Below are 14,493 nucleotides of genomic sequence, written 5' to 3'. Positions count from 1 at the left end.
TCGATCCTGACTACGGGTGCTGTCTGTGTGGAGTTTGTACGTTCTCCCTGTGACCGCGTGGGTTTCCTCCCACACTCCAAAGACGTACAGGTTTGCAGGTTAATTGGCTTCAGTAAAAATTGTTAAATGCCCCAAATGTGTGGAATAATGTTAGTGTATGGAGGTGATCGCTGATCTGCATGGATACCGTGAGCCGCAGAGACTGTTCCCACGCTCTATGTCCTTTAAACAAGTCTTTAAAAAACCTTATACTTATTCAGATTTGAGACATTCTAGTGACAGTCAAGGAATTTTATTTGCACTGCCGACATTGTCCAAGATGTCTAACAAACCAATGGACTCCACCTTAACCCAATGCTAACTGCTTAAGTCTAATCAGAAAATTAACTTTTCACCAGAACAACAGAATGGTAAATGTCAAACATTGTTGATGCTGATGCAAAACAAAATGCTGGAAGAACTCATTCATTTTCGCAGCATCTGTGTAAGGAATGAACAGACAGCATCTCATATCAAGCCTTATTCCAAATCTGTCCATTCTCTTCATAGTTACTGATTGATCCACTGAGTTACTTCTACATTTTGTTTTGGGAGAAAAACCTAGTCTCTTCTTCAACCTTTCACAATCTTTTTATCTGTTAGTTCGCTGATTAACACCAGTACCACTGAACCCAGTATTACAAGGGACCAATTTATTCCGTGAATGAAATTCGAAAGAACTGCAGATGCTAGAAATCAGAAATAAATAACAAAGAGCCCAAAATACTCAGTAGGTCAGGCTGTGGAAAGAAAAAACAAATGAACGTTTCAGGTTTGAGACCCTTCTAATTTGTTCAGTGTCAGTTCAGTTGCTGTTCTTTTTTAATGTGAAATATTTTGCAGAAATATTCTACAAGGTAATTTATTTTGATACCCGGTATTGAACATTTGCGGTTAGTCCACTGGCAAAAAGAGCAAAGGTCTCTACAACAAAATACATCTATTACAAATAAGATTGAAAAAATCTTTACCTGGGGAGTATTTGCTGGAGGTCCTTTTTCCAAAATATTCGTTGAAATCCGAGGGTTCAATAAAAGACCAAAAGATAAATGTTTGGAATCCTTATGTTTTGGAGGATCTGCATCTATAGGCCACTGCATAAAGGGAATAAATGAAAGGCTAATATAAATCCAAATGTGATCCTATACAGATTTGTAAATTGAAGATAGACACAAAAAGCACAGCGGGTCACTCCAGCTTTTTGTGTCTATCTTTGGTGTAAACCAGCATCTGCAGTTCCGTCATATACAGTTTGTACGTTCTCCCCGTGATCTGCGTGGGTTTTTTCCCGAGTTCTTCGATTTCATCCCACACTCCAAAGACGTACAGGTCTGTAGGTTAAGTGGCTTGGTAAATGTAACAAAAATGTCCCTAGTGGTTGTAGGATAGTGTTAATATGCAGGGATCGCTGGTCTGTGCAGATTGGGTGGACCGAAGGGCCTGTTTCTGCGCTGTATCTGTAAACTAAACTAGTTTTATATGTCAGTAAGCATGTTGCTTTCTTTAGTCTACCATAATAAAAGAGAACTGCTCTTATCTTTGCTGTTGTAATTCCCACAGCTGGTAGAGCACAATGCAATTAAAATGCATCAATCTTAACTACACTGCTGTTTATCAGTCCACAGCCATGAAGAGTGCGTCCACAGCAATTGCAAACAAGAGCAGACTTTAATATCTGTAACTCCCAAAAGCATAATAGGCATACAGTTCTTCAGAACCAGCAGTCTCCTAGTGCCTCATCCTGATCACCATTGTTCTTAGATTACCCATGACCATATCCACTGGGCTTTTCATTCATAACAGTCTATCCTTGCTAGTATCCACATCCCTGCAGCTCATTCATTGAAGCATAAACCATGGAAGTTTCACTCGAAGGACACCAAGGTCATAAGTGCTGTATCCATCACTTCCACCCTGTTCCACTAACTCAGCCACAGAGGAAATTAAGCCTGGAATCTGTTGAGTCAAATGCATCAGCTAATAAACACTCGATTCTGCCATTATATTCTCACTTGTATTTACTTGCAGATATCACTAGAGGGCAACATGACACAGCAATATTATTTACATCCAAAACCAATGGTCTATCTTTGGCAGGGTGTTTAGTTTGTCATGGAAAATAAGCCAGATCTTTCAACTCACAAACTATTTCCCAGATGTTGAGCACATTTTAGCAGACTAGATTTTAGCAGAGTTGACTGGACATAAATTACTTAGTTGAATTTGTATGTCCAATATTCATTTTCTTGCTTAACACAATTGTCTGTTTTCAATAATCTGGTGCGACGACATAACGCTTAATTTGGCTGGCTAGTAGATAGGTTTCCAAACTATCCAGAGACATCAATTTGCTTTTTTTTTTTAAATCTACTCTGAACAACTGTAAGCACTGAATTATTCAATCATTCTCAAGAATCCATCTGGTTCACCTTCAACCGTTATGGAAAGCAACAAAAGCTTTTCACTGTGACTTGGTACACGTGACAATAAACTAAACTGAAAAGAGAATTGATGGGGAGAGCGCAAATTAAGCTAATGAAGTGACTGGAGTTTCTTTATTTTAAAACATGCATATATTCCCGTGAGTCTTTGTAACTCTGCACCACAAGAGAAAGCAGTTATTTCTCAACATAACGAGAATAGAAAATACTATTTTAGAACAGAAACCTTCCTTGTTCAAAACACTAATGTTTAAGTTGTCAATGACCAAGATCATGAGACTTACCTCAGATGTTTGAATAAGGGAATGAGAAAGAAGGTGAACCCGTTGCCCCAGTCCATGGGTTAGTAGTGACAGAAGGTGTGGCAAGATCGCCACAATATAGTTACCCCCATGATCAATCAACTCATTGAGCAGTTTCATCTTTTTACAGCCTTCTTGCAGTTTGACCAGGTTCTTCAGGCTATTGAGAAACATTTTGAAATGCAAGAATGCTCATACACAAAAATACTTTTTCAATATGGACAAAAATACATTTATAGATTAGATTATGGTCATATGCATCAGGGTGCAATGAGATTGTCTTGTTCATATGAAGCTCACAAAATAAACAAGATACATATAGTAATGATAAATGCAATAAAGACAACGACAAATGCAAAACAGCAGAAAGGTGCAAGATTGAACTGCATTGCAAAATAGTGCATAATTTTAAGGTATAATAATAGAATAACTGAATAAGGTTGGAGTTAAAAGTAAGAGTATGGGTTAATATCAGCAGGATGGGGTGATTGGTTTAAGCAGCAGGGGGAAATAACACTGAAATGGACAGAAAAAAATGTTCTTACAAAAAGACATGGTCAAACGTTTGAATAAAATGTTTCCGAGTCATCAAGAGCATTTCAAAGCCATCCACTGTCTTATTGTCGAGAATTTCCATTGATTTCTGCGCTTCATATTGAATCTGAAAATTTACCATACAAAATAGAAAAGCTGCAGTAACTAAGCATCAACCAAACTGCAAATGTTGGAAATACAAAATAGAAAAATAGAAAATTCTGAAAAACTCAACAGGACATGCAACATCTGTGGAAAGGGAAGCAGTCAATGTTTTGGCCCGAGACCCTTCATTTCTTGCTGGCAGATGTTGCCTGAAATGCTGAGATTTTCCAGCATCTTGGGTTTTTATTTGTAACTAAACATCAACTGATTGTAAAACTCCAGTTGCAAAAGCAGATGCTGGAAAGAAAAACTAATTGCTTGAAATATTTAGCAGATATTGATACCACCAAATGAACACAAAATTGTACATATTTATGAAAAACAATCACACTGATCCGTTGCTATCTATTAATTATTTCTCTTTGGTATTTTACTTTTATTCAAGCTATTTCTATATGCATAGTTAAGAGTCATTAGACATTATATATATATATATATAATATCACCTCACACACATCACCACACACACCACACACCTACCTATATATATATATGTGTGTGTGTGTGTGTGTGTGTGTGTGTGTGTGTGTGCGTGTGCGTGTGTGTGTGTGGTGTGTGTGGTGTGTGTGGTGCGTGTGTGTGTGTGGTGTGTGTGGTGTGTGTGGTGTGTGTGGTGTGTGTGGTGTGTGTGGTGTGTGTGTGTGTGTGTGTGTGTGTGTGTGTGGGGTGTGTGTGTATTTCATGAGATACAAGCCGAAAGATTGTTTCAGGAAAATTAGGACTCAGAGTACAGATAGAAAGTGGCTAAAGAGCAGCAAACATGTCACTTTCAGTTTATTTGCCTGTTACCATCAAAAATACTTTGTTGAAGATATAGAGGTTTGCCAGAATAACAGCAGAGATGACAACATTGTTTACGTTAAGGGATTATTCTTTTGATAGCAAAGAGGTTTACAGGGAGACCTATAATAGAAAACATTATCTTATTAACTTGATAAAGCAGGGTTAAACACAGCTCTGTCAATTAGAGATCAAAGAGTTTAAAATAACCAACAAAGGAACTGGAAAGGAAATTAGAGTATTTCATCTGTACCCCCTCTGCAGCAGATCCACGGAAGACATTTAAGATTTGCAATACACTGTCTGAAATAAAGGTAGAATCAAATTCCGTAAGAGCTGTGAAAAGTTCATTTTGCGAGTCTAATTTATTTCCATAATTGTGCAAATTAAACACCTCTTTCCCTCGAGCTAACGGAATCAACATGGACAGATTAAGTGAAGTGTTATTTCAACCCCATTTCATTATGTACATGCTTTTCAATGAACGGTACACACTGGCCAAAGAGATGGTTAAAAGCTGCCAGAATACGCAGTCAGGAGCACAAGTTAAAACGAGACGCAATAACGCCAATGTAAAAATAACCACTTCATCGTGGGTGGCCATTTCAAATTAGAATTAACCTTCAGGAGGGCAGGAAAGAAAGTTTGGTGGTGGGCAAAAGAAAAGAGCATTGATTTAAACCAATAGTAAATACTAAATCTGGCACCAGATAATCTTGTTGATAAATATATTCAGACTGGAGACTTTTTCTTCTAATTTAGACACAACACACAATAAAAGCTGGAGATAGACACAAAATGCTGGAGTAACTCAACAGGACAGGCAGCATCTATGGAGAGCACGTTTCAGGTCAAGACCCTTCTTCAGTCTTGACCCATTCCTTCTCTCCAGAGATGCTGCCTGTCCCGCTGAGGTACTTCAGCTTTTTGTGTCTATCTTCGGTTTAAACCAGCATCTGCAGTTCCTTCCTACACATGAAAGAAGCTGGTAACCATGGCAGATTTCATACCTGCTTGTACTTGCTGGCTGTCATCTCAGCACAGAGGTTTACAAATCCTGAGGGATCCACAAACACAACTTCAAAAGCCTGATGAAAGTCGGCAAGTGATGGCTGTGGGAAAAATGTTGTCAAGTTACTCACTTTGATAAATAACATTCAAAATTCCCCTGGCATCACTGATATTTGGCCAACCCCCGAACACATTAAACGAACAATATACAGATAACAGATAATGAAAATATTCAGCGTCGTCTTTTAAAAAGGAAAAATATGGTCAAAGGAGTGCAGGTGGGAAAGGACAACAATCCTTTAAAAAGGTATTTGCTGTTGAATAGTGACTCTGTTATCTAATGCCCTACAAGAAAAAAAATACTTTCAATTGAAATGTGTATGTCTCAAGAATTAAAGTCATGGGAAATGCAGAGGAATAAAGAGGTATGCATCCATTTCAGACACCAGATCTCACGAACAATATGATGGTAATGGACTGAATATTGGGCAGATTCATTGGGATAGAATTGCTTGAGTTTAGATAGTCAAAACCAAGACATTGAATGAAATCTTGGGGAAAGGTATGAAGGGACTGAAGCTGAGTGACAGATTAACCCTGAATTCATCCAAGGCAGAACACACCCAAAAGTAGAGTGACACGGTGACGCAGCGGTAGAGTTGCTGCCTTACAGTGCCAGAGATCCGGATTCGATCCTGACTATGGGTGCTGTCGGTGTGGAGTTTGCACCTTCTCCCTGTGACCGGTGGGTTTTCTCCGGGTGCTCCGGTTTCTTCCCACATTCCAAAGACGTGCAGGTTTGTAGGTTAATTGGCTTCTGCAAATTGTCCCCAGTGTGTAGGACGAGAACTAGTGTACAGGTGATCGCATTGGGCTTAAGGGCCTGTTTATCTCTAAAACTAAAAACTAAATGAGCCTTGAGGTTCTTATTTGAGTAAGTATTGGAAAATGAATACTTCACACAGGCATTCAAACATTGAAAACAACCTTCAAAGAGTTAAGCCATTCAATCACTGCCTTTAAAGTAAAGAGAACTGAATAAATAAATGAATTACATGGTATGTAGCAGAGAGAAGGGAACCAGTCCATGCCCCCACTCTAGCCTTGTCTTGTCTTTCCTCTTACATCAGTATAACTCTTTTCCTACCTCATGTGCTTGTCCAGTCTCCCCTTGAATACATCTGTACTGTGGCAAAACATTCTTCATTCTTGCCACTCTTTGGGTAGTTACTCCTGTTCACTATTGGATGTATTAATAACATATAGCAAAAGCCTCAATTCCACCAGCGGAATCATTCTCACTATCTACTCTATTGAAACTTTTCATAATTTTTCTAGGGATCCAATTAGTGTCTTTCTTTAATTACCCATCAATTCTTCAATCACACGTCCAATTACCCTTCAGTTTCATTCTGTTCATCCTTTATTGATATATATTTCCTCACATTTGCACTGATATCCCAGCAAATCTTCACCGCACCCCATCAATTAAGCACAATTGCATTAAGTACTCTGAATGTTCTTCAACCAAGGTTCGATTTTTGATTAAATTCACTATTTTTGCTGTTTCATCGTTGCATTTTTAATGTTGTAAAAAGCACCAAAACAAAACACAAAATGTCATCTTACCGCTGAATCATCAGTGCCATGGAAAAGGCTGATGCCATTTTGAGAGAGATCGGTAACAGCTAAACAAAATTAAAAAGACACAGAGGCATTAGAGAAATTTAAAGATCAGGTATTAAACTTCACGTAGTCACTATGGTACACGGGCAGAGGAACAGAAATATCTGCCTTTATCTGGCCAGGGTGGATGGAAGCTCATTTCCCCCAAATATAAGATTATAAGGAATAGGAATAAAATTTGGTCATTCGGCCCATCAAGTCTACTCCGCCATTCAATCATGGCTGATCTATCGTGTTTAAGAAGGAACTGCAGATGCTGGAAAATCGAAGGTACACAAAAATGCTGGAGAAACTCAGCGGGTGCAGAGTTTCGGCCCGAAACGTTGCTTATCTCCTTCGCTCCATAGATGCTGCTGCACCCGCTGAGTTTCTCCAGCATTTTTGTGTACCATGGCTGATCTATCTCTCCCTCCTAACCTTCAAATAGCCATTATTTAACCTGCCAGTCTAATCACCAAGAATCTACAGGATGAAATAACAAAAAATGTCAACCTGCTTAATGTTTTTTCTTGCATTTTCTGCTTCCATTTCTGCTTTTGAGAACTGTGGTATTGTAACTTTGCTGATAATTAACAATAAACATTTCATGCATTAATTAGCTTATCATATTATAAGGTTTCTCAAAATTCCACTCAGGGGCAGCTCATGAAGCATTCAAATGTAAATGTAATTAATTAGAATTTCTTCTTAGACAGAGTGAGATAGGGATGAAAATAAATTCCAAGGAACAGTAACATGACTCGGGTGGGTTTAAACAAGATTAGCAGGGGGACGGGATTGAAGCAGGTGCCAGGACGGAAGGTGACGAAAGCCAGTTCAGCGAAAGGAATGGCAGAAGCACAGCAGGGAACAAAGAAGGACTGTTGGATTTGTTTTAAGGCAGACGAGCTCAGGGCGTGGATATGCAAGCCCAACTGGGACAATGTAGCCGTTACAGGAAACCGGCTTAGATAGGGCAGGACCAGCTACGAGGAAGAGGGCAAAGCTTGATTTACTCTTAGAAAATTGGGAAGGGCAAGTGAGTGAAGTGTCAGTGTGTGAGCCTTTTGGGGTCAGCAATCACAATTCTACTAGTTTTAAAATGTTTATGGATAAAGACAGGCTGGGCCTACAAGATAAGATTCTGAAGTTAGAAACATAGAAAATATAGAAAATAGGTGCAGGAGGAGGCCATTCGGCCCTTCGAGCCAACTTTGATGGAATTAGACAGGAACCTGCTAAAGTTGATTGGAGTAGGCAGTTTGCAGTCAAAGGGACATCTGGAAAGTAGGATGTATTTAAAAGTGTGATGGCAAGAGTTCAGGGCACGGTTGTTACTGTTAGAATGATGGGCAATGGAGCAAGGAAGCCCAAATGATGAGAAACATTGAGGCTCTGGTCAGGAAAAAGGCATGGGCCAGATATAGGCAGCTGTGATCAGGAGCATCCCTGGAGGAGTTTTGGGGACCAAGCAGCATACTTGAGGAGGAAATCAGGAGGACAAAAAGGGGCAGGAGATAGCTCTGACAAATAATATTAAGGATAATCCAAAGATATTTTATGTACATTAAGGGAAAGTGACGAGATTAGCTTCAATTATATCAAAGCACTGCTTGATGTCATACGTCTGCCAACTTATCAGCACCGCCTCCCTTTTCCAAGTTAACCAATCCTATCCTGCACGAGCTAGAGTTTGATATCTCACCATTCCTCTCATTGCCAATCAATTATTTACACCAGAAGCATAAAGCCAGGAGCTCTAGTCAAATGCCATTTGTGAAAAACTCTATATGAAAACTAACAGCCTGATAGTGTCATGTTATTGGATTCAACCTAGGAATTAATTACTTTGGGGTTTATTTCACCTATTTTTGAACAACTGCTCACAACAACAAAATCTGTGGAAACAGAAGCCATTTAGTTTTCAATCATGTAAAACATTTCATTCCTTAAATTAACTAGTTGCATATTCCATAGCAACGCCAATGACCAAGGAACTTATGCTGCCCAAAACCAAGACAACATTTCACTCATCCACTGGAATGGTTCACTTACTATAAATGCTGCATACAAGTACTGTTGTTTAACTGCACTTCTAAATGAATTCTTAGAAAATAGAAGGTATCTGGAATTTGCTCTGCAGAAGTTAATTTCAGTCCCAACAGACTAAGCAGCAAATATCATGCTCTAGCAGAGCAGCCATTTTGAGAGCGGTGCTTTGGGGTCGAAGTTCTGCGGGTAGGTCAAAGTGCAGGCTTTGATGAAAAGAGCAAGCCGAAACAAGGACTAAGTAAGGTCTTCCAGGTGTACTTCTCCTTAAATCCACTAGATTTATTTTTTTAAGTGTGTGTAAGAAGGCAGTTATTAAAGTTAGTGGAGTGGAATGCTCCTCTTGTTGTCAGATGTGGGTAATCAAGGAGCAATCAAGTGTCCAAAGCAATAACATCTGCAGGATATATGTCCAGCTGCAGCTCCTCTCAGATTGCATGGATTGGTTGGAGAGGTAGTTTTTAGACACAATAAGGAGCCTGAGAGCATTACAGACGATAGTCAGGCAGGTGGTCACATCAAAGGTTCAGTTAGATAGCCTGGGGCAGCAAACAGGCAATGCAGGAGATTCCTATGTTTATCACCCTCTCAAACGAGTATACCACGTCCAATACTGTTGTGTGATGGAGTAAGAGGGTGGTGTGTTTAGATGGCCTCACAGGAGAAAATAGCAAAAGCTGACACAACAGTGGCATCGTGTCCGGCTCTGTTGAACAGCGGGGTAGGCAAGAAACGGTGATTGGGACCCTATAGTCAGGCATTTCTGTGGCTGCAAGCGAGACTCCAGGATGTGTGTTGCCTCCCTAATCCCAGGGTCAAGGATGTCTCTGACTAGGCACAGAAAATTCAGAGAGGGAAGGGTGAGCAGCCAGAGACTGTGGTAGAATATAAAACGACTCATTAAAGATTATGAAAGTTGTAGGGCCCTTAACAGCATTGACGGACAGTGGAATCTTGGAGTCCAAATCCACAGTTCCCTGGACATAAATAGATACAGTGGACATAAGTAGACAGAGTGGTCAAGAACAGATTGGCATCCTTGTCTTCATTGGTCAGGCTACTGAGTATAACAATCAGGAAACAATCACCTTGCAGCTTTATAACACTTATAACATTTGGAGTATTGCATGCAGTTTTGTTTGCTCCATAACAGGAAGGATGTGGAGGCTTTGGAGAGAGTGCAGAAGAGGTTTATCAGAAGGTTTTAGGTAAACAGAGAGCTTGGACAAGTTGATAAAATTATGAGAAGCGTATAGTCAGAACCTTTTCCCCAGGATATCCTGTCTGCTACGATACATTCCACCCTTCCATGCAAAGAATTTGCACACATTGAGAAACTAAACTAAATCCAAGAAGAATATTGCAAAGACTGATATAAGATGAAACTGAGCTAACATGTTCCAAGAGTTAAGAAGTTGAGGATATCAAATGTTGAGACAAATAAAATCAACTTGCGATCGTTATACTTGGAGAATGCAAGAAAGACGTGGCAAGTTTAACTTAGAAACGTAGAAACATATGTGCCATAGTAGGCCATTCGAGCCAGCGCTGCCATTCAATAGCTGATCATCGAAAATCAGTACCCCGTTCCTGCTTTCTCCCCTTAACCCTTGATTCCATTAGCCCTGATATCTAACTCTCTCTTGAATACAACTTACCCAAGAACTGAAGGACATTCCGCAGCACCTGGTACCCACTCATCATTTTGTTTAGTTTCCGTTTGGAAAGCAAGTATGCCACCAGCATGGAAGCTAGAAATCCATTAAAACTCCCATAGCCCTAGAGAACATGAAAAAAAGTGGGGGGGTTTACACACATTAAACTGCGCATTCTTGGGAGGTATTTATAATCAAATATTTAAGCATAATTAAATAATGGCAAAATAAAATGTGTAAGAAATGCAGTCTTTTCATGGGTAGAGTTTAATTTCTCATTTGCTTCAGATTTAAACCACAATCTTAAGAAAACACAACATATATTAACTAACACATTTTCCTATGCCTCATGGAGCATTCAGATCAATGATAGCAGCAATGTTACATTAGACCTTGAGAGGATCTCTCTAAACTAACTAAAGACATATGTTATTTTATTTTAAATCTCTTCTGGTTGCAAGCTTTTTGATATAACCTACATGTCATCTAAATGCTACTCCATCAACCATTGTTTTATAGTTAAATTAGAACTATAAACATTTTAAAAGGAATAAATATGGTGAAAGTTTAACAGCTAAAGTCTATCCAGGTTCACTAAAGTGTAACATCATCCTACCTTGTTAAATTCCCTCTGAAGGAGCCATACTTTAAGAATTTCAATTCCAGCTTTCATTCCAGGAAAATCAGTGGCAATATTGAAGAGAAAATTAAGATGTTGTTCCATCACCAAGTCAATGAGTATACTGTTATTATAGTGGGGTGTAGGAGGATCATTATTTCCTGAAAATATAAATAATGTCTATTTACCCACTTGCCACAAAACATGCTCATTTTCTCAGTTTGCAAATGCAATGCTTACCAAGAAAGTCATGAATAATCTAAGAGTGAAATATCAAGATTCAAACACAGCACAAAATCAACCAGGCTGCATTGATCAACACCTTCCCCTGTGTGTCTAGGATTTGAACAACCCAGAATAGACACTTCAAAGCACTGAAGAAACACCACTGACACTGTCTTTGTAAAGACCTTCAAAACCACTGGGAGGATATACTGCAACATCAGCATTGAAATCCTCTGGATGAACACCACTGCATTGAAACAATAATTATCTTCAGTCGACACCACTGGACAGTGTCATTATTGATAGTTTCCCCAGGATGGTTTCAGTCATAGACACGACCTGTTGTAACAAGAAAGCATTTTCCCTTTAAGAAGCATTGGCTCCTTTAAGAAGCATAACACAGTTATAAGTGGTTCGCACAAAAGGACATTATGTCCTGGAGCAACTCAGTGGATCAGGCAGCATCTCTGGAGCACATGGATAGATGACGTTTTGCATTGGGACTATTCCTCTAACTTGTCACTCAGGACATTTGGCTACTCCTTGTGCATCTAACCAATGATAGGTGCGTTTAACACTGGCATTGTAATGCATTGGCAGTACCGAATTGGCATAATACCTCCTTTGCCACCAAGACATCCAAACCCTCTATTTAAGTACCATTGAGAATAGCCTCCACTGGTAATATTTATCTCAATATGGTCATTATGAACTTTTTTTTTAAATTTCCTTTTTGCAAATTATTAATTCATGATTGTTTGTATAGAAATTCTGAAGAAAAAGTAGCCTTGAAAAAAAATAGCCGATTGGAAAATTGAAAGAACAGCTTTATATTCATTGGAAAACCCATTTCAGAGCTGACTAACTTTTGAAGGCCAACATAAAGATATTTATTAAATGCCACAATTAGTAGCTAAAATACAAATAGCAGTGCAGTCGTACGTAATATTAAAGGCTGGATGGCCAACCTGCTAATCATTGGCTTCCCATCTGAGACCAACAGCCAAGAGAGTTTGGAGTCAAATTGAGACACAAGGAACTGCAGAGGCTGGAATCTTGATCAAAGTATAAAGTGCAGGATCAGGCAGCATCTGTGGAGGGAGATTATCATACAACGTTTCGGGTCGGCACCCTTCTTCAGCCTTATTGGAGTAAAGATAGAAAGCAGGAAAAAAAGAGGTTGAGTGGGAGAAAGCCTGGCAGTGGATATGCATGAGAGGGGTGGTGATAGGCAGATGGTTGGACTAAGGCCAGAAATTAAGACAAAAGGTGTGAGATAAGAATAGAAGAGGCGAGAATTGTTAAATGAGAGGTAGGCATGCAAGTGGAAGAGGAGGAGAAAAGAGGAAATGGGTGCAAGTACAGGTGGGCCAAAGGGAAGGGGGGGGACATAAAGGGTTGCTTGTAGATGGGTTACCTAAAATTGGAAAATTCAATGTTCATACCATTGGATTGTACGCTACCCAAACGGAATGAGGTTTTGTTCCTCCAGTTTGCTTGTGGCCTCACTCTGGCAATGGAGGCTGCCCAGGACAAAAAGGTCAGTATGGGAATGGGAAGGGGTGTTAAAATTGGTGTTCAAATTGCATACTGGGAGATCCAGCAAGCCTTGGCGGACTGAGCGCAATGTTGAGCGAAACGGTCGCCAAGTCTACACTTGGGCTCGCTGATAGAAAGGAGACCACATCAGGGACATCAAATGCAGTAGATGACAGTAGAGGAGGTGCACATCAATCTCTGTCTCACATGTAAGGACTGCTGGGGTCCCTGTATGGATGGAGGGGGGGGGGGGGGGGGTGGAGGTAGATGGACAATTAGATGGATAGAGCTGGGGAGTGGGGGTGGGGTGATTTACAGATGGGTGGAGTAAGTGACAACGACTTGAAGTGAAAATGGAAACAAAATGGTGTCAGTAAGGAAAGAAGAAGGGTTAAATGTAAAGCTGGACTGAGGGATATGGATGGAAGTGGATAACATAACATAGAAAATAGGTGCAGGAGGAGCCAGCACGGCCATTCATTGTGATCATGGCTGATCATAGTGGGGGAGGGGGAAAAGGGGGTGATAAAAGGGAAGTGTGGGACCTGGATATGGGAGATGAGCCTTGTTGAAGGTACACAACGATCTCCTTCTCGCCATCGACTCCGACGACTGTGCAATCCTGCTCCTTCTCGACCTCAGCGCAGCGTTTGATACAATGAACCACACCATCCTAATTCACCGTCTCCGGTACGGGGTTGGTGTTGATGGCATTGCCCCGAGCTGGTTTGTTTCCTACCGAAAAAACAGGAATTTCTCTACCAACATAGGCAACTCTTTCTCTTCCTCAGCTAGCCTTTTCTGCAGGGTTCCACAAGGCTCCATCCGAGGCCCCATTCTCTTCTCTCTCTCTATATGCTCCCCCTAGGCCAAGTCATTCAAAGGCATGGCATTTATTTCCACTGCTATGCAGATGATACACAGCTCTATCTCCCCCTGAAATCCAACAACCGGTCTAATTTAAACAGCCTCATGCACCGCCTTGACGATTTAAAATGCTGGATGGCTCAGAACGTCCTCCAACTTAACGAGAGCAAGTCTGAGGTCATCCTACTCAGCCCCTCCGACCCCATCAAAACGATACCAGGCAGCCTTGGAAGCCTAACCTCCTTAGTCAAACCGCACGTCAAAAACCTTGGCGTGATATTTGACTCCGCATTAAAGTTTGACAAACAAGTCAACTCTGTGGTAAAAGCTAGTTTCTTCCAGCTTCGTACAATAGCTAAAATCAAATCATTCCTCAAATTCAACGACCTTGAAAAAATCATCCACGCATTCATCTTTTCCTACCTTGACTACTGCAACTCCCTATACACTGGCATCAGCAAATCATCCCTGTCCCATCTGTAATTGGTCCAAAACGCCACAGCAAGACTTCTGACGGGTACCCGTAAAAGGGACCATATCACCCCGATCCCGACCGACTTGGGGCTACTGACTATCCCGCGGTCTAGGTTTAAGCAAAGGGG

The 14,493-nt window shown here is 40.4% G+C and overlaps 1 protein-coding gene across 1 annotated transcript in view; it reads right to left on the bottom strand.

The window, feature by feature from the left end:
• nol6 (nucleolar protein 6) overlaps nt 1–14,493 on the bottom strand; it is an 88,951-nt gene that overhangs the window by 44,033 nt on the left and 30,425 nt on the right. The window contains exons 7-13 of the mRNA XM_033032152.1: nt 11,258–11,421; nt 10,645–10,765; nt 6,902–6,960; nt 5,272–5,373; nt 3,328–3,443; nt 2,765–2,942; nt 1,011–1,133 (exon numbers count right to left, since the gene is read on the bottom strand). Of these exons, the coding sequence (XP_032888043.1) occupies nt 1,011–1,133; nt 2,765–2,942; nt 3,328–3,443; nt 5,272–5,373; nt 6,902–6,960; nt 10,645–10,765; nt 11,258–11,421 (863 nt within the window). The remainder of the gene's footprint in view (nt 1–1,010; nt 1,134–2,764; nt 2,943–3,327; nt 3,444–5,271; nt 5,374–6,901; nt 6,961–10,644; nt 10,766–11,257; nt 11,422–14,493) is intronic.

The sequence above is a fragment of the Amblyraja radiata genome, chromosome 1 (assembly GCF_010909765.2).
Source record: "Amblyraja radiata isolate CabotCenter1 chromosome 1, sAmbRad1.1.pri, whole genome shotgun sequence".
NCBI lineage: Eukaryota > Metazoa > Chordata > Chondrichthyes > Rajiformes > Rajidae > Amblyraja > Amblyraja radiata.
This window is presented reverse-complemented; position numbering and strand designations above follow the sequence as displayed.